The sequence below is a fragment of the Rattus norvegicus genome, chromosome 15, assembly GCF_021556685.1.
Source record: "Rattus norvegicus strain SHRSP/BbbUtx chromosome 15, alternate assembly SHRSP_T2T, whole genome shotgun sequence".
In the NCBI taxonomy this organism is placed as follows: Eukaryota; Metazoa; Chordata; class Mammalia; order Rodentia; family Muridae; genus Rattus; species Rattus norvegicus.
In genome coordinates this window covers 45,206,198-45,230,174 of record NC_141548.1, presented here as the reverse complement: position 1 = coordinate 45,230,174, position 23,977 = coordinate 45,206,198, and the positions used below count along the sequence as shown (strand labels likewise).

The 23,977-nt window shown below is 43.2% G+C and overlaps 1 protein-coding gene across 3 annotated transcripts in view; it reads right to left on the bottom strand.

The window, feature by feature from the left end:
• Ebf2 (EBF transcription factor 2) overlaps nucleotides 1–23,977 on the bottom strand; it is a 199,014-nt gene that overhangs the window by 21,353 nt on the left and 153,684 nt on the right. For all 3 annotated transcript variants that reach the window (NM_001431586.1, NM_001108383.1, NM_001431585.1), the window contains 3 exons: nucleotides 21,028–21,145; nucleotides 19,278–19,408; nucleotides 18,448–18,574 (listed from right to left, as the gene is read on the bottom strand). In NM_001431586.1, the coding sequence (NP_001418515.1) occupies nucleotides 18,448–18,574; nucleotides 19,278–19,408; nucleotides 21,028–21,145 (376 nt within the window). The remainder of the gene's footprint in view (nucleotides 1–18,447; nucleotides 18,575–19,277; nucleotides 19,409–21,027; nucleotides 21,146–23,977) is intronic.

Below are 23,977 nucleotides of genomic sequence, written 5' to 3'. Positions count from 1 at the left end.
GCCTTTGCTCTTGGTGGCCTACTTGAACTTGATGGTGTGACCCAATTGTTCAAGATGCTATATACTTCAGTTATAAGTCAAGGAGAAATCAAATTCAGATGCCTCCTCCATGCTGGCTAGCTCTCATAGTATTAGAAGGTGCTATACAGCCCGCTTGGGTTGTGGGGAGGAAGTAAGTAATGGTCTTGTCTAACTGTGAACTGTATAAAGTATAATAATGACCAGAGTCACTGGGTGAAATAGAAGTTGGAACATTATGAGTGTAACCAACCACTTTATGATTGGATTTAAGGCCTACTCCACTGGAGGAATTTTTGCTTGGTACTGTGGTCTGGCCAACAACCTATGGTGGGGGAGCTCTTGCTCTTAGAGTAAACCCACTACTACATTATACTACAACTCTGCTAAATTGACATTCTACCAAACTGCTCTCTAAACCCTTATCTCTCTACTCACAGATTAGTACAACTCTCAGTCCTTATTAAAAACGCTTCTTTGTACGGTGGGTGGTGGTTGAAGCCCTAGTCAACATGTAAAGGTAGGGGTTCATCCACAAATGGGAGATGTATTTTGCAAACCTTCCCTTCAAAGCTCAGGAACCATAAAGGAAGAAGTAACAGGAAGATCGTAAGAGCCAGTGTTTTCTAGATATGACAGGATGAATGCAGTCGTAAACTCTCAGCAGCTATGTTTTCCCACACAAGACCTGCGCGCACAGCATTAAGTTAGTCAACACTTCAGCACAGTGGAGGAAAGGGCTTCACCAGCCCCCACATCTAGCTGAGAAACTATAGAGAGTTGATGGCTCCTTTAAGAGTATGGTTCCTAGGGCTGAGAGATGGCTCAGCGGTAGGAGCACTGACTGCTCTTCCAGAGGTCCTGAGTTCAATTCCCAGCAACCACATGGTGGCTCACAACCATCTATAATGGGCTCCGATGCCCTCTTCTGGGGTGTCTGAAGACAGAGACAATGTACTCACATACATAAAATAAATAAGTCTTAAAAAAAAAAAAGAATATGGTTCCTGACAGGTCAGCCATACTTCAGTGAATGGCCCTATACCTATGAGTATACAGACAACACAAATTTGATATGGTCAGTCATTTTAAAGAGAAAAGGGCAGGATTTGAGAGGTGGCAGTGGTGGGAATCTGGGAGATGTTAGGGGGAACAATATGAGGAGAGAGGAAAACTCAAGTACATAATAAGAAATTATAAAATATTTAGTCAAAATATATTTTTAAAAGTTGCACTGATGGAATTTTTGATATGCAGTATTTTCACTTTCTACTTCTTTGTGCCAACTGAATATTTATTTATACAATGAAATGGTCCTCCTGCTATAATAAGGAAAATAATGAAAGTATTTCTGTTTGGGGGACAGGGTCAATACCTTTGCTTATATCTTCTCAGATTAAACACACATAGTTAAAATTACTCTGAGACACGTGACTTATTATGCTGCATAGCCCACTTTAACCCACCTAGAAATGGCGGGTGCTACCAGCTTTCCCTCTGGTGCTTAAATAGTCTTTAAACATTACTTTAAATTCCTACATATTTTCCATGACATGCTCTATAATTTATTTAAATGACTTCCTAATTCGGGCATTTAATGTGATCCTAATTTCTCACTATTATAAAAGCGGAAGCAATAATTATCATTTGTGCATAACTTTAATTACTCCAGTCAGAAGATGCCAAAAATTAGAATTACTGGACCAAAAATTATGATTTATATTTAAGGCTTTTTACACATATTGGCAAATCACTCCTTGGAAGCATATGTAAATTTATACTCCCTCTCACTATGCATATAATTATTTCAACTTAAAATATTTTTGAATTTTCAACTGATAATTTTTTACTCATCAATGAGGTTGATGATTTTTTCTTACGTTTCTATAATTTTAATTTCTATTTTTGTGAGGTACTTACTTGGTAATTTCTATTTTCTTTTCTAATAAAAATCAATTTTTTTCTACTCAAGAATGCTTTATGATGGTTTGAAACTGAAATGTCCTTCAAAGACATCGAACACCTACTCCCTGGCTGTTACATTGTTTTGGGAGGTTGTGGGACTTGTGGGACTTTAGCCTAGGATGCTGGTCACTGGGAATAGTCTTGAAGGTAACATCATGTCTGCTTCCTGCCTTCTGTCCCCAACTCCTCCCAGCATAGGATGAGCTGTCCTTACCTTCCATGGTGGACTCACAGCCCCTGAGTCCATGAGCCAAAATAAATCCCTTCTCCTTCAAGTAGCTCCTTTCAAAGTGACAAGGTAATTAATATGACTGCATATCAAGAGCTGTGTGATCTGTGTGTGTGATATGAATGTGTGTGGGTGTTATGTATGTGGTAGTGATAGGATGTGTGTAGGTGGAGGCCAGAGCTCAATTTTTAGCACATTCTTCTACTATGCTCCTTAATTAATTTGTTTTTTAGACAAGATCTCTCACTAAACCCAGAACTCATTGATTAGTGAGACCAGCTTGCCAGCAAACCCCAGGGATCATTCTGTCCCTACATCCCTAGCACTGGGCTTGCAGGGCAGACACCATCAAGCCAGACTTTTTCCCAAGGGTATGAGACATAGGAACTCACATCCTCAAAACACTCTGCTCAATGAGCTAACTCTCTAATCCAGAGAATGTCTCTTGAATAAAATATTGGAACAAAACCTAATAAAATTGTTGAAGTCACTATAACATTGACACAAAAATAAAAGGAATTCTTTTTTCAGTATTGTAATTTTTCTTTAAATAAGGGGTGAGGGGAGACCCACTTTATCAAGTGTTTAAATATCTTACCATGAATTTGGTATGATTTGTTTAAATTTTCTAACATCCCACCCAGCATCTCACTGCCTCCTCTTTTTGTTTTAATTTTCTGAGTAATCTCTTCAAGTTTGTAGGCAGTACACTACCAAATTCCTGCTAATTAGTTCTAGTTGGCTTTAAGATGGTGGCTTTTTGGGTTTTTTAGTTCTTTGTGGATTAATACATACTAGTTTTATCTGTGTTCTGTGGATAGTGCTTTGATGTCTCATTTAATAAAACATGTGTATTTGCATGTGTGCATGTGTGTATATGTGTGTGCATTCTTTCATTATAATTATTGTAGGTGTGTGTGTGCACGGTATATGTACATGTGTGTATGCGAGTGCATACACTAAGTGCAGGTACCCACAGAGCTCAGCAGTGGCAGAGCCTCTTAGAGCTTTAGTTACAGAGGGTTGTGACCCACCTGATATGGTTACTAGGGATCAAACTCAAGTCCTCTGGAAGAGCAATACATGCTCTTAACCACCAAGCCATCTCTCTCCCCTTCTATTTCCAACACTATTCTTTTCCAAGAGAAGAATCTCAAGCCCAGCTTCCATACATCCTCTAGAGCAACCCTATATATACCAGTGCATGGCACAGAATTCCAATCATGTCAGCAGCACTAGCCTAGCTCCAAGCAGTAATAGCATGTGCAATAGTTAATCTTGATTGGAATCACCTATGGGGCACACTTCCGGACATATCTACAAAGGTATTCCTGAAAGGTTTAACTAAAGAGAGAAAACCTACCCTGAATGTGGGGAGTTCGTCTCTCTCTCTCCACCTCCTGAGTGCAGATGCAGAAGTATCCATAGGCCTCGCATTCCCACCTGTAGACCTTCCCTTCCTTGATAGACTGCACCCACAATCTATGAACCTAAATACATTCTTCCGTGAGTTGCTTTTGCCCAGTGTTTTGTCCTGACAATGAGAAAAGGAGCTGGCATACTGTGTTTTTTCCTTTTCTTTCTCCTAAAAGTGTCCCCCAACATATTTTGGGGCAGGAGGTGTATGATACACATGCACTCAGAGACACCCCCCCCTTTACCCAGAATACATGTTAGAATAGCTATTTGCAGGGTTGGGTAGAGTGCTAGGCAGCAAGCACAAGGCCCTGGGATCAGTCCTCAGCTTTGGGGGGGGGGGTCGGGGGGGGAAGAATAGCTATTTGCATGGCTAGAATCATTCTGTAAACTTTTTTCACTTAACCTTGTAATGTCAATGATTACAGAAGCCTAGTTTATAGACGGTCAGTGGCTGTCGTGTACAATAATGACAATTGCTATTGTCAGAATACTGAAGTGTGACTACAAGGTGGGCATTTGACAAAGCACTCTCACTGCCACCCTACAGGCTCTCTCCCCACACTAAATGCTGTGACAGCTGGCAAAGACAGCACTAGAATTCTGGCTTCTCTCACCCTCTAACGTGTACCCTTAGCCTTTTCTTCAGACCGAGCGCCGCGTCTCTCCCTCTGCATTCTGAGCTTCATTCCCAGCTTCAAAGCTAAGACTGCAGATGGCAGTGGAGCCTGCCTAGGCCACCTGACTCTGCAGCCACTGATAGTAGAGAAGGCACCATGTGGCATCAACCAGCAAACACAACAGCTGCCTGATGCTGCGGGGCAAACAGACTCACAGGGCGATCACCCTCAGAGTTAACCATTGCTTCATCCCATGTGCGCTCTGCACTGCTTGTTATCCAACATGCAGATTGTCTCGGTTAAAAACAAACAAACAAACAAACAAACTGAAAAACCACGTAGGCACGGATACATTCTGGGCATACAGAAGGCACATGAACCGGAGGGGTAAGAAGACCGGTTTAAGGTCTTTCTTCCTGTCTGCTACCAGCCCCTATTTCTATAGCAGGTGTAGTCACTCCCTGGAGCAAGTTCACACTTCCTAGGGAGAGCAGTGGGGTGTCCCACACCCTCCACATCCCCCAAACCCCGCCACTAATCTTTCTCAGTCTTCCCAGGACATTCAGGAGAAGGCCTCTGGTCGGCATACACTACGTTTTCTCTTGAATAGAATGTGTTGTTGTTGTTGTTGTTGTTGTTGTTGTTGTTGTTGTTGTTGTTCCCACTGTTATCCCTTCGCAGGCTGAAAATCACCAGACACAAGGGTTCATGGTCCCACTGAATCCAGTGCACACTTGAAGTAGAAATCATGAAATCAAATCTACTCAAGCTCCTTACAGACACCAAAACATTACAAAAACCCCCGGACCACCTCAGACCTCCACACTGTGAAGCTGAGTTTGACAGTGTCTACTTTAGTCCTAAACTAACTTCCCAGACTCCACCTTGAATCCCATCTCCCTACCCCACACCCTACACTCCACACCCCACTCCCTCTCCACCTTGAATCCCATCCTCCCTCCCTTTCCCCATCGCCCTGGGTGTTCTCTGGCTTTGGGACCCAAGGTGAGCCAAGCAAACCTCAATTAGCTAATGAGGTGTCCAAGACCAGCACGAAGACTGTCTCGAAGGACCTAGCAGGTCATTAACTGCCATCATCCCTGTAAATTTACAACCTCCTGTACCACATGCAGTGTGGGATGCTGTGAAGTTCTGCTAACGCTCTGGCTGACAGGGACACAGAGATATGCTGGCAAGACAAAAATAGAGTAAATTAAAAATATGCTTCAACCTATAGGTTCTGTTTATCTATGTCTTTCTTTAGAAGATAACATTCAGGTAAAAGGTCATATCCCTCCTGAAGTATAATTTATATTTACCTTTTATTAAATAATTACGGCATGGCATGAAGTTAAATATTACAGTGCCTAATCAAGGGGGAATTCAATAGAGAAGACTCCGACGTGAGAATTCCGTCTTTGCTATACATAGAATGTCTTAATCCTCCACTGGGAATCATTCGAGTTTGCTTAAGAAGTTTAATAACACACGATTCAACTGCCACAGAGCCTAAATCCCATTTGGATCAGCCATGAAAAACTCTCATCAATACCTTGAGATTTCATAACATATCTCCTGAGAGCCTAGATCTTTAGTGTCATTTCTCATTTTGACTGTGGGAAAAATATATGAATTTCCTTACAGATCTTGGGCCCAACAAAGAGATAGAAACTTTAAGAAATGCATGAAAAGGTTACTTTTAAAGTAAATAGTATTTAACTATTTAACTAAAAATATCTATGTGGGAACTACACATAAACAAACAGACAGCTGGCTAGTGCTCAGTACTAATTCTCCCAAAGGATTGATGAGATACATATATTCTATATGATTTTTATATTTTCATATCTTCAGAAGAGCTGCAAGTATCAGACCCGACTTTCTGCAGCTTATGTTCTGCTTCTATTTCCCCAAAATCCAACAGCACTGATGAACGTGGAAAAAGAGCTGTTTGCTGGTGCTCCGGAACCTTCTCATTAACAAAACATTGGCATTACAGGAAAACATTCCTAGGGATGGAGAGATGGCTACGTGGTTAGCAACTTCCTGCTCTTCCAGAGGACCAGAGTTTGGTTTCCAGCATCCACACAAGGTAGCCTGCAACCCCCTGTAATTCTAGCTCCAGGGGTTCTGGCTTCTCCTCCATCCTCCCACCCTGTCTCTGTCTGTCATACACTCAGAGGGATACTCACATACATGGCTAAAAATAAAAACGAGTCTTTTAGTAAGAGACGTCACTCATACCCTGACCACTAAGAGTGCAAACCACAAACATGGCATGATGGGATTTATTTGTAGGGCTGTAAGAAATTGAAAAACGAACCTGGATGGGTGAAGAGGATCTGAGTGGTCAGTCTGCCTGCCACTCTGAGCTGCTGCTGGCGAATCACAGCACTGGTGTGGGGCTCACTCGGTAGTTGCTTCCTCACTTAAATCCTAGAATCATGTGCAGCTGATGAATTTCTATCAAAAGGCCACAAACGGCAACAACTGTGCCCTCAGCTGCCTGTCTGCTTCTACATCCGCAGAGAATGGTCTTGCTTCGGAGATGATGTTTACAAAGCCCGTGGTCGACAGAAGAGTACGGACCTCAGAATCAGAGGACCCCACAGTCCCAGTTCCAAACCCCAACTCCCCTTCTAGAATAAAGAAAACACTTGAGGGGAATCTCACTCTCTGTTCTAGAAGCACATAGCCAAAGAGCTATAATCTATGTAGCATGATTGCAAAGAAAGGAAGAAGGGCATCTCTGGCCTTTTAGTTCAGTCCCCGGGAGTAGCTGTCTATTAACGCAGCAGAAAGACAGGTGACTAGCCCGGCTTTGGGAGGACCTCAGAGGTCCTGGAACAAGCATCTGCCCTCATCTGCCTCAGAACTTTTCCTTCCTCCCATCCTTCACAGTCTCCGTATCTTCAAGCTCCCCTGGCCCTACCTGTTGGTTCCAGTGACATCTACCTCTGTCACTTGGCTCTCCCTGGTCTCAGTTTCTTAACCAACTATCAACCTGACAAAAGTCCTAACACATTCACCAGTTAAAACTCATACAGGTTGAGCATCCTTTATCGGAAGTACTTGGAGCTGGGAGTTATTTCACCTTTTGAATTTTTATTTTGAAATCTTTGCATATTCTTATCAATATAGCATGGAGGTGAGATCTACACATACCATGACCATCATTTGAAATATATATACATACATATATATATATATATATATAAAACATGCAGTGCAAAGATAATGTTTCAGGTGACATTTTTACCACACCTGCGCGTTGCCTGGGATCAGTATAAAGGAATGTCAGGTATGGAAATTTCCCCTTACGGTATCACGTTAATACACAAAACATTTTTGGAGCATTTTCAACTTTTAGATTTTGGATTGGGATGCTCAATCTGTATAATTCAGTGTGCTAATACTCCTGGGATTAAACTTTCACAGCATCCCTACAGCTGAGTCTGTCTTAGATTATCAACAGTGACCAGTAACACCACCTTCACCCTACTGCTTGAGGTTTGAGAGATTTCTCTGACGACACATAGGTAGATACATTGTCCTTAAAGCCTCCTGGTAGCTTACGATTCTGAGGACCTCATTTATTTGAATTAGTGGCAGTCTCTGAGAAGTGCAGAAGGGGCCACCACAGTCACAAGGTGTGGAGTTGTGCCGCCCCTAATTTGGGGGACACACTGAAACCTCCCCTCATGTCCATTTAAGTCCATGGAGCAAACATGTAGCAGCAGCAATTATAAATAAATAAATAAATAAATAAATAAATAAATAAATAAATAAATAACAGGAATTAAGACAAACCCAGAGCGAATTGCTCAGAGGTGGCACCCGCCTTTGTGGACACAGGCGCAGGAACATGAGGGAACCAAAGGTGCACGAGAGGAAGATTAGACGGAAGCCTTTGATATTTAATTTCAAGTGAAATATTAATTTAATATTTAATTATGCTTTGGTTTCAGGAACAACTGCAGTCACAAGACAGATTGTTTGAAGAAGGGAATAATATGCACGGTTAAGGAGACAACTGTAAAAATTAAAGATAAATTTCAGGCATAAACCTAAATGCCACCAGGCAGTAGTTATGAGTGCGCACGTGCCCTGCGGCGTGCTCTCAGAATATTATAGCAGCGAGCACCGGTCCATTAAGAAGCTGGGCGGTCTCTGGTGAAGAAACAGCTTCCTACTCTGGATCTGGCAGGGGGGATATTATTCTTTAGACTGAGCTGAAGAAGCAACTGCCTTTCATCAGAGCTAGGGATATGGGCAACTGTGTAAAAGTACAGGCTGCCAAGGGAGCTCTTGCTCCAACTGGTTTCCAGTTTGAACGGGGATTAACTGTACTCAGGCCAGCCTTTTATGTCTGAACAGGAGATTTCAAACTGAAAATCAGATTCGTTTCTTTGATGGGACTTTTTCCCCCCATGATAATGCTATGAGGGGAAAAGATGAGATATAAAATGGATGAGCTATTAACATTTGAAATCATGTTTTCACATCTGCATGGTGCATCTTTATTGAAGGGGGGACCCCACACCTCCGGCAGAGCCTTGGGGAGCAGGCTGTCTGGGATCTGATTGGAGGGGGTAGAGTTTTGTGTAGAGTTGCCCACCTCTCCTCCCGGCTGCTATCTCTCTCTGTTGATGAATGCTTTCTCACCAATAATGAACAGTGCTATTTAATCAACACTTGGGCCTCTGCTAAAATAAAAGATAAGAAGTCTTGGGGGACAGAGGACTAGCTAACACAGATTCCTCAACTTTCTTTCCATGGTGTCTTTTGTAGCCAGGCCATCCTGTCGCTTTTAAGTTTAATTGAACACCTTGCAAAGCGTCTGCACACACCCAGGATTTGGTTTCTTCTGCTCCCCAGTCCACCTGGGAGCCCCACCCAACTCCCACCAGCCTCCCACCTGCCTCCCACCTGCCAAGGCTATCTTCTCAGACCATCCCTTCCCTACTTCCTGAACAACCGTGATCTCCCATAATCCAAACAGAGAGCGAAGGCATAGCGTGGCAAGTTTTTCAGAAATAATTTAGATTTTACAGACAAGAGGATTCACAAAAGTCCACTTCTGGGCAAAGAGCTATGAGGGAGGAAGGCATCTGGACCCAACACAGCCATAGTGTATCCATTCTTGTGCCAGATGCTTGGCATACTGATTGCGTCCATGATTTCACAGCTCCATGCATAATTGCCCTTGTGGACATAACTGCCTTCATAACTCCCTTTAAAGTAGGCAGCTCTCACTTGTGCCATGATTTTGCACATGCAGGTACACATATGTGTGTGCATCTATACGAAGGCCATAGGTTGACATCAGTGTCTTCCTTGATTGCTCCTCCACTTAATTAATTAGTTAATTAATTAATTTTTGAGATAGGATCTCCCACTGAACCTGGCTCTCACTGATTCAACTATATTGGATGTCCAATGAACTCCAGGGATCCCTTTCCCTCCACCTCTCCAGCACTGTGATTACAGGCGCACACCACTATGCCTGGCGTTTTCATGTGGATGCTGGAGGTCCGACCTTGGGTTCCTATGCTTTCCTGCAAGCACTTTACTGACTGTGGCATCCCCTACGCCGCACCCCCCACCACTGTTTATCTTTAGGTCAGAAAGACATACAAAGGATGGCTATAGGACTCTTTGCAAAGTTGAGGTAAAGGCCAGCAGGGTGCCAGCAGGTAAAGGCACTTGTGGGGCAAGCCTAGAAATCTGGGCTTAAACCCCAGAACCCATGGCAAAGCTTAAAGAAGAGTTTGAACCAAGAGGCATGTAAGCATCTGCCAGGTGCATGAGCTCATGCACACACACACACACATACACACACACACACACACACACAAGCATGCACACGCATCCACACACACACAGAGTAATAATAAATACTGTCTTTAAAGTTTGGATGAAGATCCTTGCCTCTTATCTTGGTCACTTTGCTTCCCAGGCCCAGTTTGCATAGAACCGGAGGACATAAGACATTAGTGATTAAGGGCTGAGCTTTGAAATTAGACAGCTTAGAACCTATTTGGCAACCATGGGCAGGTGACTTAATTTGTCTGCGCAAAGGGTTTCTCACCTATGAAGCAGAGGTACTAATAAAACTGTCATCACGGGGGAAAGGTGGCATTTATTAGAGGCTACAAGAAAAGTCAGGCCCTGTGAGCTCAACAGACAACAGACGTAATTACTAAATTACAATCACTACTTTTTCTTCCTCCTAGTTCTCTCAGGATAGAATTTATCAGAGACTTAACTTGCAATCAAATGGACAGCCTGGGGCTAGGGAGATGAGGCAGTGGGAAATGACTGCTCCACAAGCATGAGGGTCTGAGTGTAGGTCCCCAGGACCCAACCCCATAGAAAAGCAGGCATACCAGTGGGTACCTGGAACCCTAGCACTGGGAGAAAGGTAGAAATAGGTGGACTCCAGGTGTTCCCGTGTCAGCCAGCCCAGCTGATTCAGTAAGCCTCAGGTTCAGTCAAAAAGCCTGTCTAGGAAAATAAGTTGTAGAAGTGCTCAAGAAAGTCATCCAGTGTCAAACAATGGCCTCCACCCACATCCGCATGGGCAAGCACACCCATGTGCGCGCGCACACACACACACACACACACACACACACACACACACACACACACACACATGAGTGTATAGCCTGAATTCTTCAAAAAGCTTTAGGAACAACAGTAAAAAGCTGGAGTCATCTATGCCTGGTCATCAATAACCTGCTGTCAGCTCAGTCATGCTGATCTAAACTGACTTCTGTAAATAATACAAGATTATAATCAGAGGACCACAGTTACACACACACACACACACACACACACACACACACACACACACAGCCTTTCCTTATAAACCGGCTGCCACATCAAGTAAAGACAGTTGAGAACTCTGCCCAGCCAACCACTGTGGTCCCACAGGTATCAGGATGACCTTCTTCATTGCCACTTGTCTGCAGAAAACTCTTCCAGAAGAGCAGAGGAGGGGCTTCCTCCCTCCTCAGCCTCAGCTGGCACATTGTCTCTGGGTTTCAAACCAGACAGAGGCAATTGGACTCTTCTGATGAGCCGAGTCCCATGTGACTCTCAGCTCCGAAGCAGCAAGTTGCAGGTTAGCAAACCATGGCGGAAGGCAAAACCAACCTGCAAGGTCGCACGTGTGAAGAAACTGTTGTTTATCGGAGCCCTGATGTAGCTCATGTCATCCTTGGCGACAGAAGCCGTGGAAAGCGGACTACTGCAGTCTCCTTAATGCTAGCAGGTATGTCTGATAGGTTAAGCTCTGTCATGGTGGTGCTTTCTTGAATCATCTGCAGCTAGATTATTGACCACAGAGTTGTTTGGGTGGAAGGGAGTGTGGCGAAGGGGGAGATATTTACTGAAGTGTCCCTTCCTGCCTCCTTTCCACATCTTCATTTCTTTGGAAGTTCCACCTAAGAGTAAACACTACTATTGTGTCCATGGTAACATGCTCTTGGTCCCCTAAGAAGCCTTCCAGTTCTCCAAGTCACAAAGTCTCTGAGACAAGGGCCAGAGCAGAGCCCATGTCTCCTATAGTCATTTCTTTCTTAGATAGCAGTTGCTGAAATACTCAAAAATCATGATCTCATGGTTGTAATGATCAGTTCAATTAGGGAACTATCCATGGATAATCATACAACTGCTTTATAGATAAAGATATTGAGGCTCAGGAAGGGCAGGGCCTTAACAGAAGAACAAGGAAAAGACGGATGCTGTCCCAGTCCCCAGCAGCATCTGTCCTAGCTGACCCCGCATGTCTTCCTATAGAGCTACTCTACCCTGACCAGCACAGCTCTCCAGGTTTCAAGTTTCTCTTTGCTCTGAGACTCTGGTAAGTTTTTGCACATCACTACCGGAGCTGAGCCTTCTGTCTGGACCCACAGTGAGTATCATCCAATAGAGAAGCCCCAATACCAAACCGAAAGGGGAAGGTGCTTAGAGAACACAGCTTATGGTTAAAATCCCAGCAGTGGGAGACCAGATTGGCTAGAAGTCCAAGACTTCTTTGTCTATCTCGCCATAGAAAAGCAGCCAGCCTTCTGTGGGCTGGCTAGAGTGAGGACCCAGGTCTGGGAGAAACTGTTTTCTTCAGTCTCTTTGGAGGCTGTTGCCTTTCCAACCATCACACCAAAACTAAGTCAGCTTTCACGATCTTTCGGCAAGGAAAACAAGAAGACATGAATCCATTCCCTGGGGACCTAGACCCCTCTGTGGATGATACTGGTTTCTTTGGGCCACCAGTATGAATTGCACTTGGCCCAGTGACCTCAAGGTGGATGTACTGGCTCAGCCCCAGACTCTCTGACTCAGTGTTTTTTACTTTCTTCTCTACTGCAAAAGCATCAGCTAAAGAATTCTGACCCTTCTCACTCTGCCTGCCTCTCACTGCCCCTTCCTCTCCCCGGCCTCCATCCGCAAGGAGTATCTTCGGACACAAAGAGTCACGTTTAGGAGCGCACATTTTCCATATCTAAACATACGTGACATGGAGTTTTTATCTTGTAATTCTTTTACCAAAAATCACAAATAGACACAATTAATATGAAAAACCTAAAAATACCAATACCAAAAAAACTACAGTTGCTTACTTGTATATTGGTACGACTATCCCTTTTTTTATTTGTCAAAAGTTTATCATGTTGTGGGAACAGAGTAGGTAGGCTATGTAACTTCAGCTGGCCCACACTTGTCATGCCCCTGCCTCCACTTCCTAAGTGCTGGGATGAAAGGTGTGTGCTGCCATGCTCAGTATAAGATTTTTAAATTATTGATTTTTAAAAAAATGTATCCAAGGCTTGCGTCAATCTTACTATTCTACCTAAAGATGCTCCTGAACTACTGATCCTCCTGCCTCCACCTCCCAGTGCTGGAATTACAGGCCTGCACCATGGTGGGTGCAGGCTATGCACAAGCTTTTTAAAAACTTAAATCATGGTACCTTTCATGTAAATGAGATCCTATCTACACTATTATTTTTGATGTTCAAAATGCATAAACACATCCTCTTTTTGACTTCATGAAACCCCCCACTGGACATCAGTGCTATTCTTAATTTTTTTACAACTATAAATAGAAGTCCAATGAAGAGCCCCGGGCAAATTCAATTATTTTCTGAGTAGACATCGCTGAGAGTAGATCCATTAGATCATGAGGCACACACATTCTTTAGGGCCAGGACCTTTCAGGAGCATGTCTCTAACTATTTTCCTCCATGCTGCGCTATGACAGAAGCCCTCACCTTCTTCTGGTTCTACCATCCTGTGTGTTTTCCTTGCTTAAAAAAAATAAAGAAACTTTGCCACCTTGTTAGGGGAAAAAAAATCTATGCCACTCTTCTTGTTCTTACTGCCATTTATAGAATAAGTACATTGAAATAAATCAATCCTTCCTTCCTTCCTTCCTTCTTCCTTCCTTCCTTCTTCCTTCCTTCCTTCCTTCCTTCCTTCTGGATAATGTCTCCTATAGCTGAGGCTAGCCATAAACTCATAGGAGGCATAATGTTTTTCTTCAGCGAATGGATAGGTAAGTTGTAGGTAAGACTGTGTTTTCCAAAGCTGAGCGTGCTCCAGGCGTTTTTGTTCTTAATGCTTGATTTGTTTGATGGGATACGTTTTACTTTTTATATAGTGGTCTCTTCTTAGGGTCCAGATAAGCAAGATAATTATGTCTTAGTTGTAGATCCTTTTGAAATATGTAAATATTAATGAACAATAATTAATTTTAAGATATTTCCAGTTGACAATGTCCAACTAGCAATTTGAATCTTTCTTCCTGATACTTTCTAACTAGTTATAAACCTTCTGTCTTTTCCTCACTCACATGAGAAAGAACCCCAGCATGCTGGTACTTAAGTACTGACACACTTAATGTGTGCAGAAGGAGTTTGTTTTGATATTTTTCTCTTCTGCTACTTGACATTTCCATACAATCCTGCACAATCCCATATTCTTTTAATTATTAAACCTTAAAATAGGTTTTAATGTCTGTAGGGGCAAGGGCCCTTTTGTTTTTTCAAAGCCAGGACTTCTAGTTTAACACCTTTTCAGATGAACTTTGTATCGTTTCCCCCAAACATCTTGTTGGTATTTTGATTGGCATTGTGCTAAATGTATTCATTAATCGACATCTTTACAATATTAAATCTTCCCACTTTCTCCGCCAGCTGGAAGTATTTTGTCCTCCCTCTGAACTCCCCTAGCACTCTATACCTTAAAAAACATCACTTTCTAACTCTACCCACCCAATTTTTCAAACTTGAAACCTGAGCATTGTCTCCATCCCTCCCCCTCCAACCATCACCCCATCCAATCAATCATCAAGTCCCCATCAATGCTACTTCCTAAATTCCATTCACTTCTGCCTGTCCCCACCACCAGCACTGTCATCCAAGCTTCTGTCATTGCCAGTCTAGGCCACCACACTGGCCTCCACTTGACCCTCTGCATCCACACATCTACACTGCCTTCTAAGCCATTCTCTGCACCACAGCCAAAAAGACCCTTATGTGTGTGCGTGCGTGCGTGCATGTGTGTATGCATGCATGTGTATGTGTGTGTGCGCGTGTGTTTACTCACATGTATGAAAGCATGTATATATTCATCTGTGTGCATGTGTGGAGGCCAGAGGTGTACATCGAGTGTCTTCTTCAGTTGCTTCCTTTTTGAGACAAAGTCTTTTGATAAACATGGAGTTTGCTAGCTTGGCTGGACTGGCTGGCCAGTGAGCCCCAGATGTTCTCTTGTCTGATTCCCATACCACTATGCCTGTATATTTTTTATATGTTTTCTGTGCTTCAGTGTCAGGTTCTCAGGTTTATATGGCAAGCACTGTGCTGACTGAGCCATCCCCTAACCCCAATCCTGCCTTTGAAGAGTCTAATTTGATCACGACACTATTCCCCACAGTAGTCGATGAGCTGAGAGAGTATTCCTAGATGACCGACTCTCTGCCCCTTCAGCTTGTGCCAAAGCTGCCTTACACTCAGGCCTTCTGTCTCATTCATGGTGCTGGCCAAATATCAAGTTGCTCTTTCCACCCAAGAGCCTTTCATACACAAGACCCTCTGTTTGGCTTATTCTAAGTTCTTTTTAACACTTGAGTTTGAGAACACTCAGTTTGTCTCAACACTTGAAGACCTCAAGTTCAAGGCCAGTTTGGGCTACATAGCTAAACCCTGTTTCAAAAACAAACAAACAAACAAACAAACAAACAACAAAAGATCATTGAAATCCAGTTTCTACATCTCACCTAAGTATTAGCATTCATCACATCTGCTGTTACTTGTTCAAACCAGAGGCCACAAAGACACCAATATGAGAATAAAAGGAACATTGATATACATGCCACGTATGGACCTAACATCCTGTTCACTGTGTGCCCACTCCATTCCAAGTGCTCACAAAGCCCTGGCTTTCCAGCTTGTGGAAGCAAGCAAGTCCCACAAACCTACAGTGTTACCCAGTAGCTTGAAATCACAGTAGAAAGAGTGTCTGCACCATGAAAATCAGTAGGTTCTCCAATCCAACCTTTGTTTTGAATCACCTGGAGAGCTGGCTGTTTGAGCATTACCGTCCTAGCCTAGCCTCCACGTTACAATGTCCTCTCCTCGGCCCTGTCGCAAACATATCCTACCTTACAGGATGGAACAGGGGACTCTTTACCAGGCCAGTGACAGCTCTACAACATGTACAGCTTACCTTTACATTAATGTCTGGGAAGGTGAGAGTCTGAAGGTCTGATGTGTCCCAATAGTCAGTGCTGAGCATGGCGCGCATGCTCAATGTATATGAGGTTCAGCATCATGCACACTCAGCGCATACAAACAGTGATGTCAGTAACATGATAATACATGGCAAATCACATCTTATTAAACTGGAGGAGAGTACTTTGCTGACACTGACACTTAGGCATACCACATAGCAGCTATGACATCCTGGGTTTGTCTTCCATTAGGCACACTATGTTTGTTTCCAAGAAATATAGATCCTCAGATGAAAAACTACTGTTTTCAAATGTCCTTGTATATTTCCCTCCTCCAAGAAGCCCTCTGGATTCTAGAGTTTCCCTGAGTTAGTCCCTCCCTTATAGATACTTCAACAACCCCTTTGGCTTTTACATATCTTATGAGACTTAACCTAATTGTTGGAATCTAAAGTACCTATCGTCTCTTCTAGAATAGTAGGATGCTGAGGTATCCTAACATTACTTGTCCTGTACCTTGAATATAATTTTAAACACATATTCAGTCAATGACTAGACTAGACTAGACTAGACTAGACTAGACTAGACTAGACTAGACTAGACTATGCAGCCAGAGGTTAAGGGATTTAACATCATTTGTCTGAGAGCCAAAGTAGGTTTTGGCAATTAAATGCAGCTAGAAGTAAAAGTCTCAGTTTTCTAAGGAAGTGTGCAAACACACACACACACACACACACACACACACACACACACACACACTGTCTCAAAGTGCCTATAGCTCCTTGAGAACTGAGATCACCTTCAACTTCAGTAGAGAGTTGAAGTCTGGCTGCAAAGTCCTTGTTAGAACACTCAGCTGTATCTTCCAAGGCTAGACCCATCATCTACTCCCAGGGGAACCTGGACTAAATACTGAAGATACCAAGAAAGTATTAAGTGTCCTGGAGAAAGGGCCTTCTTCACCAGACATCAGAGACAGCCCATTCTCTCTGGCTCTTCCTCCCCCAGTTGCTCCTTTTCAGCTCTTCCTCACTGTCCTTAGTCCTCCTTTTTGGGATTCCCAAAGGGCCTTCTCAAGCTTCCTCCCACTCTCCCATCCATGGCAACACCCATCCTTGCATTTCTTATTCTTGCCTAGATCCTCCCTGGCTCAACATCTTACCCATTCCCCTCATCCTGTCTGCCTTCCTTATTTCCCAATTGCTCCATGTCCCAGGCCCCTCATTCTAATGCCCTGGCATTCCTATTCCCATCCAGTGGCACTGGGCTCCTTTAAATTTCTGGCTTATCACCTTGCTGTGTTCTTTGCCAGGCACACCCCATCACTCCAACAGAGTTATGGACTCCCAGGTTTCAGAAAACACCACTGACCCACCAGCTCTCTGGGGCTATAGGGTAATAGGAAGACTATGTGAATGGATTGAAGAGGAAGGTGGAGGTAAAGGTGGGGTGTGTTTCTGTGGGTTGTCCCTTCTTGTGATACTGTTCTGAGCTCAATGTCCCTACTTCAGAGGGGTCTCCTGACGACCCATGTAAGGCCCCTCATTCTCCTACCCGTATTTTCCCCTGAGTGAAATCACATCATCCTTTGACTTTGTCATCTGCCTTGAACCCCAAAACATTCACTTCACTAGGGGTACTCTATTTTCCTCCATTCAATATCTCATAAGCTAGCATTATGACATTCTACAAAAGGCATAGATGAGTGGGTGAACTGTGCCCACTGGGAGATACAGTTTTCTTTCCCATCAGTTGCTGTCCATACTGAGACAGGTAGGTGTCCTGAATCCCATGATTCAATCCACACCGATCTCCCTTCTTAAAACTCACCCTTTTTACAATGGATACTTTGCATTTTGAATTTAGAAAATCTCCACCCATACATGGCAGTCAGCCACCTACATCCTCCAAAAGTTCCTAAACCTCCAGACAGGGAAGAAATCCTGTCTCATGTGTCATCTGTCCATCTTGCCAGAAGAAAGCAGTCATTCAACTGATTTGGAGAAGCTACTGTGAAAAAGACATTTAGTGAAAATTGGACAGTTGAATGGGTTTTACTTGTGTAAGGTTTTAAAATACTTGGTACCACTCTACTGGGCAACATGCTTGACTTGCTGCCAAGAAAACTCATGGGCAACAACTTTGACTATGTCTCTCCAGCTGCTCATATACAAGTCCCTAGTATGGTTATAACAGAGGTGTGTTTCTAAGGGTACGTTCCCGAAGTGAGCTGCCATAGCCACCAATGGGTAGATCATGGAGAAGGTCCTTGGGTCAAGTTCAAATCGACAGTTGAGTCTTCACTTCTCATTTGATGACAACCCCCCCCCCCCCGTCAGTCCATTCTTCCCACAGTGCCAGAAAGAACTAGAATAACTAGGCTGACTACACAATAGAGATACTGATGATGAGAGCAAAGATGAGCTAGGAACCAGCAACCTTAGAAATCATTTTCCTTCTTACCTGTGTAGATGAACCTGCCTGGGGCTCCTTTGCAGAACTGTTTGGATTTATAAGATAGTGTCACTTCCACAACTCCAGGGATATGCCGGGGAGGGGTCTGTACTCTGATGGCATGAGGGGTTATAAGCTGAGAAGTGAAGAGACAGGGGAAGACAGTCACTTAGACAAGCAACCAGAGAAAGAGGTCACTGCTCTTAGCCTCACATGTCGGTTTGGCAATTACCAAGCCCAACTCAGCACCCACACTTCACTTTTGGTAATGCTCTTAGCTGGTTTTGCTGATTATAAATTATAAGTCAAACATGTCTAATTTGGAAAATTATGGATTTATGAAGCTATGCAAAGAAATCTAAAATTATATAATGCAGAGACAACCAATATTAGGATCTGGTGTGTTGCCCAGACATTTCCATGGTTGTGTGTCACAGAATTAGATTATGCATATCCACCGTTATTCTGACTCCCCCCCCCAACACACAGCATAACATAAACATGCTCTTCTCTGGTATCATTTGAATTTTTCCAAAATGTAATTTTCGATGATGGAAAGATGCCCTAACTTTTTTCTCCATCACTCTCCTATGATCCAATATTTGGGCTCTAATGTTTCACAATCTCATTTAATACTATGATGCATATTTATCATTTTAAGGAATTCATTCCCCAAATGTTATGACTTTGCATATCTTGGTACCTTGCATGCCTTGCTCATAGTAGGTACACAGGAATGAATATTTATGGTGCTACTTCCCCAGGAACTGCTAGTTTCCCCAGCCCAAAAGAACTATGGGAGTCCAAGGATATCATGAAAGCAAATAGTTTTGGCTTACCTCACTCCATACGAGCATGGTACCAAATACAACTTGGAGACCATCAAAAAAGTTGTCACCAATGATGATGACCATGGCCCCTCCCGTGGTCCAGCCTTCACTTGGACTGATGGCTTTGATGCAGGGTGTAGCTGGAAAGACGAGAAAGAACAAGTCAGCTCTGTATCCTTTGTGGGTGATGTCTGGGGTTTGGGAAAGGTGCTGTCCTGGAAAGCCGTTGGTCATTCCAAGAATCTGTGTTATTTCCCATCCTTCCCTAATTGGCTGTTGGTTTTTACCAGGTCATTAAAGCCGAGCAAGTTGGCCATTATGTATGAAAGGCTGGAACACTTAGCTAATTGTGTAAAGGGTGTTTTAAAAACTCTGTTGTTTTTTGCCCATATTTTTATAAGTTGATCACTCTGGAAAAGTGTAAATCCCTTTTCTCTCTCCACCTCCTCTGCCCTATAATGTTAAGATTTACAAGGCTTGTTAACATGCTGGGTAGAGAAAGAGGAAACGGGACCTATCGTAGTTGAAGGGTTTGCTCAACCCCACCTAGAGACAACCTCTAATCGCTCTCCCAACGCTGTAGAGCAGTTTCCTCCCTTCATGCATATGTTCAAGGCCTCTGGACTTTGCATCCCAACAGGAACCCAATGCTGTGTTCAGGCCATAACTAAACTCAATCCATCACTCCATTTCCAAAGTTGACAGGGTCAAAGGTGGAGGAGAACTTTGGCAGGACTCCAAAAACATGAGCCCCCTTTGAACGGCCAGTCAATCACATCCAATCAGTCAAAAGAAAGTCGAAGGGCTCAGAGCTCTGAACTCTGGGATTTTCTTCTTCCCTTTCAGTGCCCACTGTGGGAGAATTAACACCACTCCAAATTCTTTACTGATTCAATCATTTTCTTTCAGTTCATTAATTCCTATTTTAAAAGATATAAGATCCGTTTTAAGGGCTGAGCTGGGAAGAGGGCTGGTGGGCAATATGTAGCAAGTGAAGCATCAATAGTAAACTCATAGCTGGATTTCATTCTTTTCCATAGCATGAGGTCTTCCAATACCAGCAGGTTTGGGGTGAAAAAAGCAGGGAAGGCAAGTGGGATGGAGTTCACTTAGTTTGTCAGTTTGTCCATTGATATACTTTAATTTTTTGGACAACTTGAAATTTAACAGTTACCAGTATTTCTAATTAGTTTAATGCACTTGGAAAACGACCCAGAGCAGCCCATGATTTCTTCTTGTCCAAGCAAACAAAAATCAATTAGTGTCAGCTTCACTCTGCACACTGTTTTGTTTTGCCCACAATCTGTTTAAAGACACATCTGACACTTATTCATGCATGTCTGGCACTGTACTGTTCCTGTTTAACTAAGATGTCATAGGCCCACAATTGCCTGAAACACCAGTCTCTCTGAAAGAGAAACACAGATTGGAATAGAAGAGACTGAGCGCTGCATGCTGGCTGGGAGCTGAATGGGGCGGAGTACAGTCAGCATGTCTAGTAGCACTTAGAAAGGCCCGTGGGGCCGAATGTGGTTCAGGTGGTAGAGTGCTTGCTTAGCATACAAGAAGTTCCAAGTTCAATCCCCAGGACCACAGATACAGAGTGTGATGGTGGACAGCTGCAATCCAGCACTGGGAGGCGGAGGTAGAAAGATCAAAGGTAATTTCTAGATAGTAAGCTCAAGACCAGTCTGGGCTCGAGACTATCTATAAACAAACAAGTGATGTGAACAAGTTCTGGGCTGTGTCCCAGCCCTACCTTCTGATGGGTCAAGCCTTCTCGCTCTCCTTCCATGCTTAGAGTTGTTATGAACAAACATGTTGTCAGAAACAGCCAGCACATGTCCATCCACATTGACCGTTGTAGACAACACGACCTGCATTTAAAGTAAAAAGGGGAGAGCTTGGTTAGTTTCATACCAGGGTGCTAGTGTACCATGAGTCCTTGTAAAATACTTCTGCAAGGTGAGTAAGAGACAGGACAAAAATTTTGGAGTAGAACAAGAGGCAGCCTTTGGTTCGTGGGTTATTATGTCTTTGAGTTCAAACTCTGTCAATGTCATGCAGGAGAAATTGGCCCTCTGTTGGCTGTTTCCAGAAATCTCATCACAGTAGAACTGTTTTCCAGTTGCTGCCACAGCTGCAGACAGTACAATGCAGGAACTGAGGCAGAACCTTCTTTAGGAAGCTCATTTCTCCAAGCTTGGAAACCAAAATCCTGTCCCTTGGATTGTGGTCATTGGAACACTAGCTAATCGGTTGTGTCCAGTGTCCCTCTGCACATGTAAACAGTGATAAAGATCCCATGAGAAGACGAGGATCCCCAAATGCAGTATGGGAAATACGGAATGTTTAGTATCTAATTGGAGGAAAGGGCAGGGATGGGTGTGAAACAATGAAGAATAAGAACTTGGAGTGAAAACCAAATTGAAATCCTAGGCCACTGCGCCCTAATGTAAACTCCTAATGTAAACACCGAACCTTTGAAAATCTGTTTTTCTTATCTAGGAAACATAAACAAGCTATCTCTCTTGCAGCCCAGAACGAGATAGAGAGATGGTGCATGTAAAGCATTTGGCATATTTATATTTGATATAAAATACAGGCTGAAGTGTGATTCATGTCCCATTTGCCTCACTCCTGCCTCCTTTGTCCAGCTAGTAAGACAGAAGACATTATCTAGTCTAATTCCACACTCTGGAGAAGGTTCTAGAAAGAGATATTAGCACTAGTAATCACAGCAACTGAAAGGCCTCCCCACACCACTGCTCTCAGAGGTCTTATGACCAGACTGCAGAATGGTAGCTAGCCTATGTAGAGAGAATTGAATTCTGTTACATATGCTGCTGGTCAGATCATGAAAGAAGTTCAAAGGCAGAGCTGAGCTAAGAGAGACAGAAAAGAGCATGCGTGGCCACACCTACCACCCTTGGACTTGACCCAGGAAGAAGAGTGTCCCAGAAGGAATGCTACTACTCAGTTCATGCAGTTATGCACGTCAGGCTTTCCATGGCTCTTTGGAGAAAGAAACCTATTATATACATGCTCATAAATATGTATCACCTCTTCCAGGAAGGACACGGAATAATCTAATGAGCCGTGCTTCAGAATGACTCTCTCTGCCTGTGGCCCTAATGAAGACTCTTGCTATCATTCTACCTGTAATTGCTCTACCACGCCTTTCCAACTTATTAAATGAAAGAGGAGGGTGGAAAGACATGGCCTTGCTCAGATCTCAATAGGAAAGAAATCAGCCTTCCCAAAAATCACCTTTTTATTATGGATGGTTTAAGGCAAATAAGATGACAGACCAGCATAACAAAATTTGAGAACCCATCATTCAACTTCAAAACCCATTCAAACATTGCTGTTCTCATCCCATAGATCCCACGGTCCCCTCCCTTCTCCCATTGTATGGAAAACTGTGACAAGTACAGGTCCGAAAGTGTTATAGTAAACCTTCATGGCATAACCCATTCTCCTCTCAGGAGATAGAATGTTTTATCTCTTCAGAAAATGATTTTACATTCCCCTTCCTAGTTAGATATAATCCCAAGGAATGGTCTTTTCTTTCTTTGTTTTCTTTTGCCCTGAAGGGAATTTCAGGCATGTGAGTGAATGTGTGTATGTGTATTTTTGAGTGTGTATGTGTATGTGAGTATGTGAGTGTGTGTATGTACATGTGTGAATATGTAACTGGGTGTGTGAATTTGTGAGTGTGTGAGTATGTGTGTGTATATATATATATGTGAGTGTGTGTATGAGTGTGTGTGTGTATGTGTGTGTGTGTGTAAGTGTGTGTGAATGTGTATGTGTCCCTTTGCATGGGAATGCATATATAAGGTCAACTACTTTGGGTGGCATTTCTCAAGTGATAGCCACCTTGTCTTGAGTCTTTCACTGGTCTGGAGCTTGCCAATTAGCCTAGGCTGCTTGACAGTAGCCCTAGGGACACTCCTTGTCACCACTTTCCCAAAACTGGGACTATGAGCACACACCATTACCTGTAGCTTTTTAAAGTGGAGATCCGAACTCGGGGTCTTGAGCCTCTGTGGCAGACATTTTACTGGCTGAGCTATCAGCCACTGGGATGGCATCTTTTAGCATTTTATAAGACTCATAATTTAATAGGTTTAAAAGAATCCCCAGGACCCATGGTTCCACAAATCACTTCGTGTAGCCTCACTCTGTGGGCTTGATGTAGCCTATATGAAAATTTTACATGGATATAAATGAGTTTCAATCATTTGACTCTACAGATAATCATTGATCTCCAACTACACATCAGGAGTCATGACAGGCCCTGGGGACTCGGAGAACAAACTTAAAGGAAGCTCAGTTGTCATTCAGGAAATTATCGCCCATATAATTGCTCACAATTCAGGGATGTAGCCTGTCTAGCCTTAGGTCTGTTTCCAATTGTGTCTGTGTTAACATGTGAACGTCTGAGAAAAGTCCTTCTTGATAATTCCTATCCAGTGGTGGCGACCGCAAAACAGACATCCATCACTCTTGGCAAGTACACCAGGCCTGAGTGCTTATCAGAGTGATTTCAGAGAGTACAAGACTATGCCTCGAGTCAGAGGAAGAAACAGACCTCATTTTGACAGGATTGGAGACTGTGTGTTAAACAGCATCACCTATGTTTGTGCTATTCTGAAAACAGTAGAATGGGGAAGGGGCAGGCATTAATCTGTGTGTGCAAAATA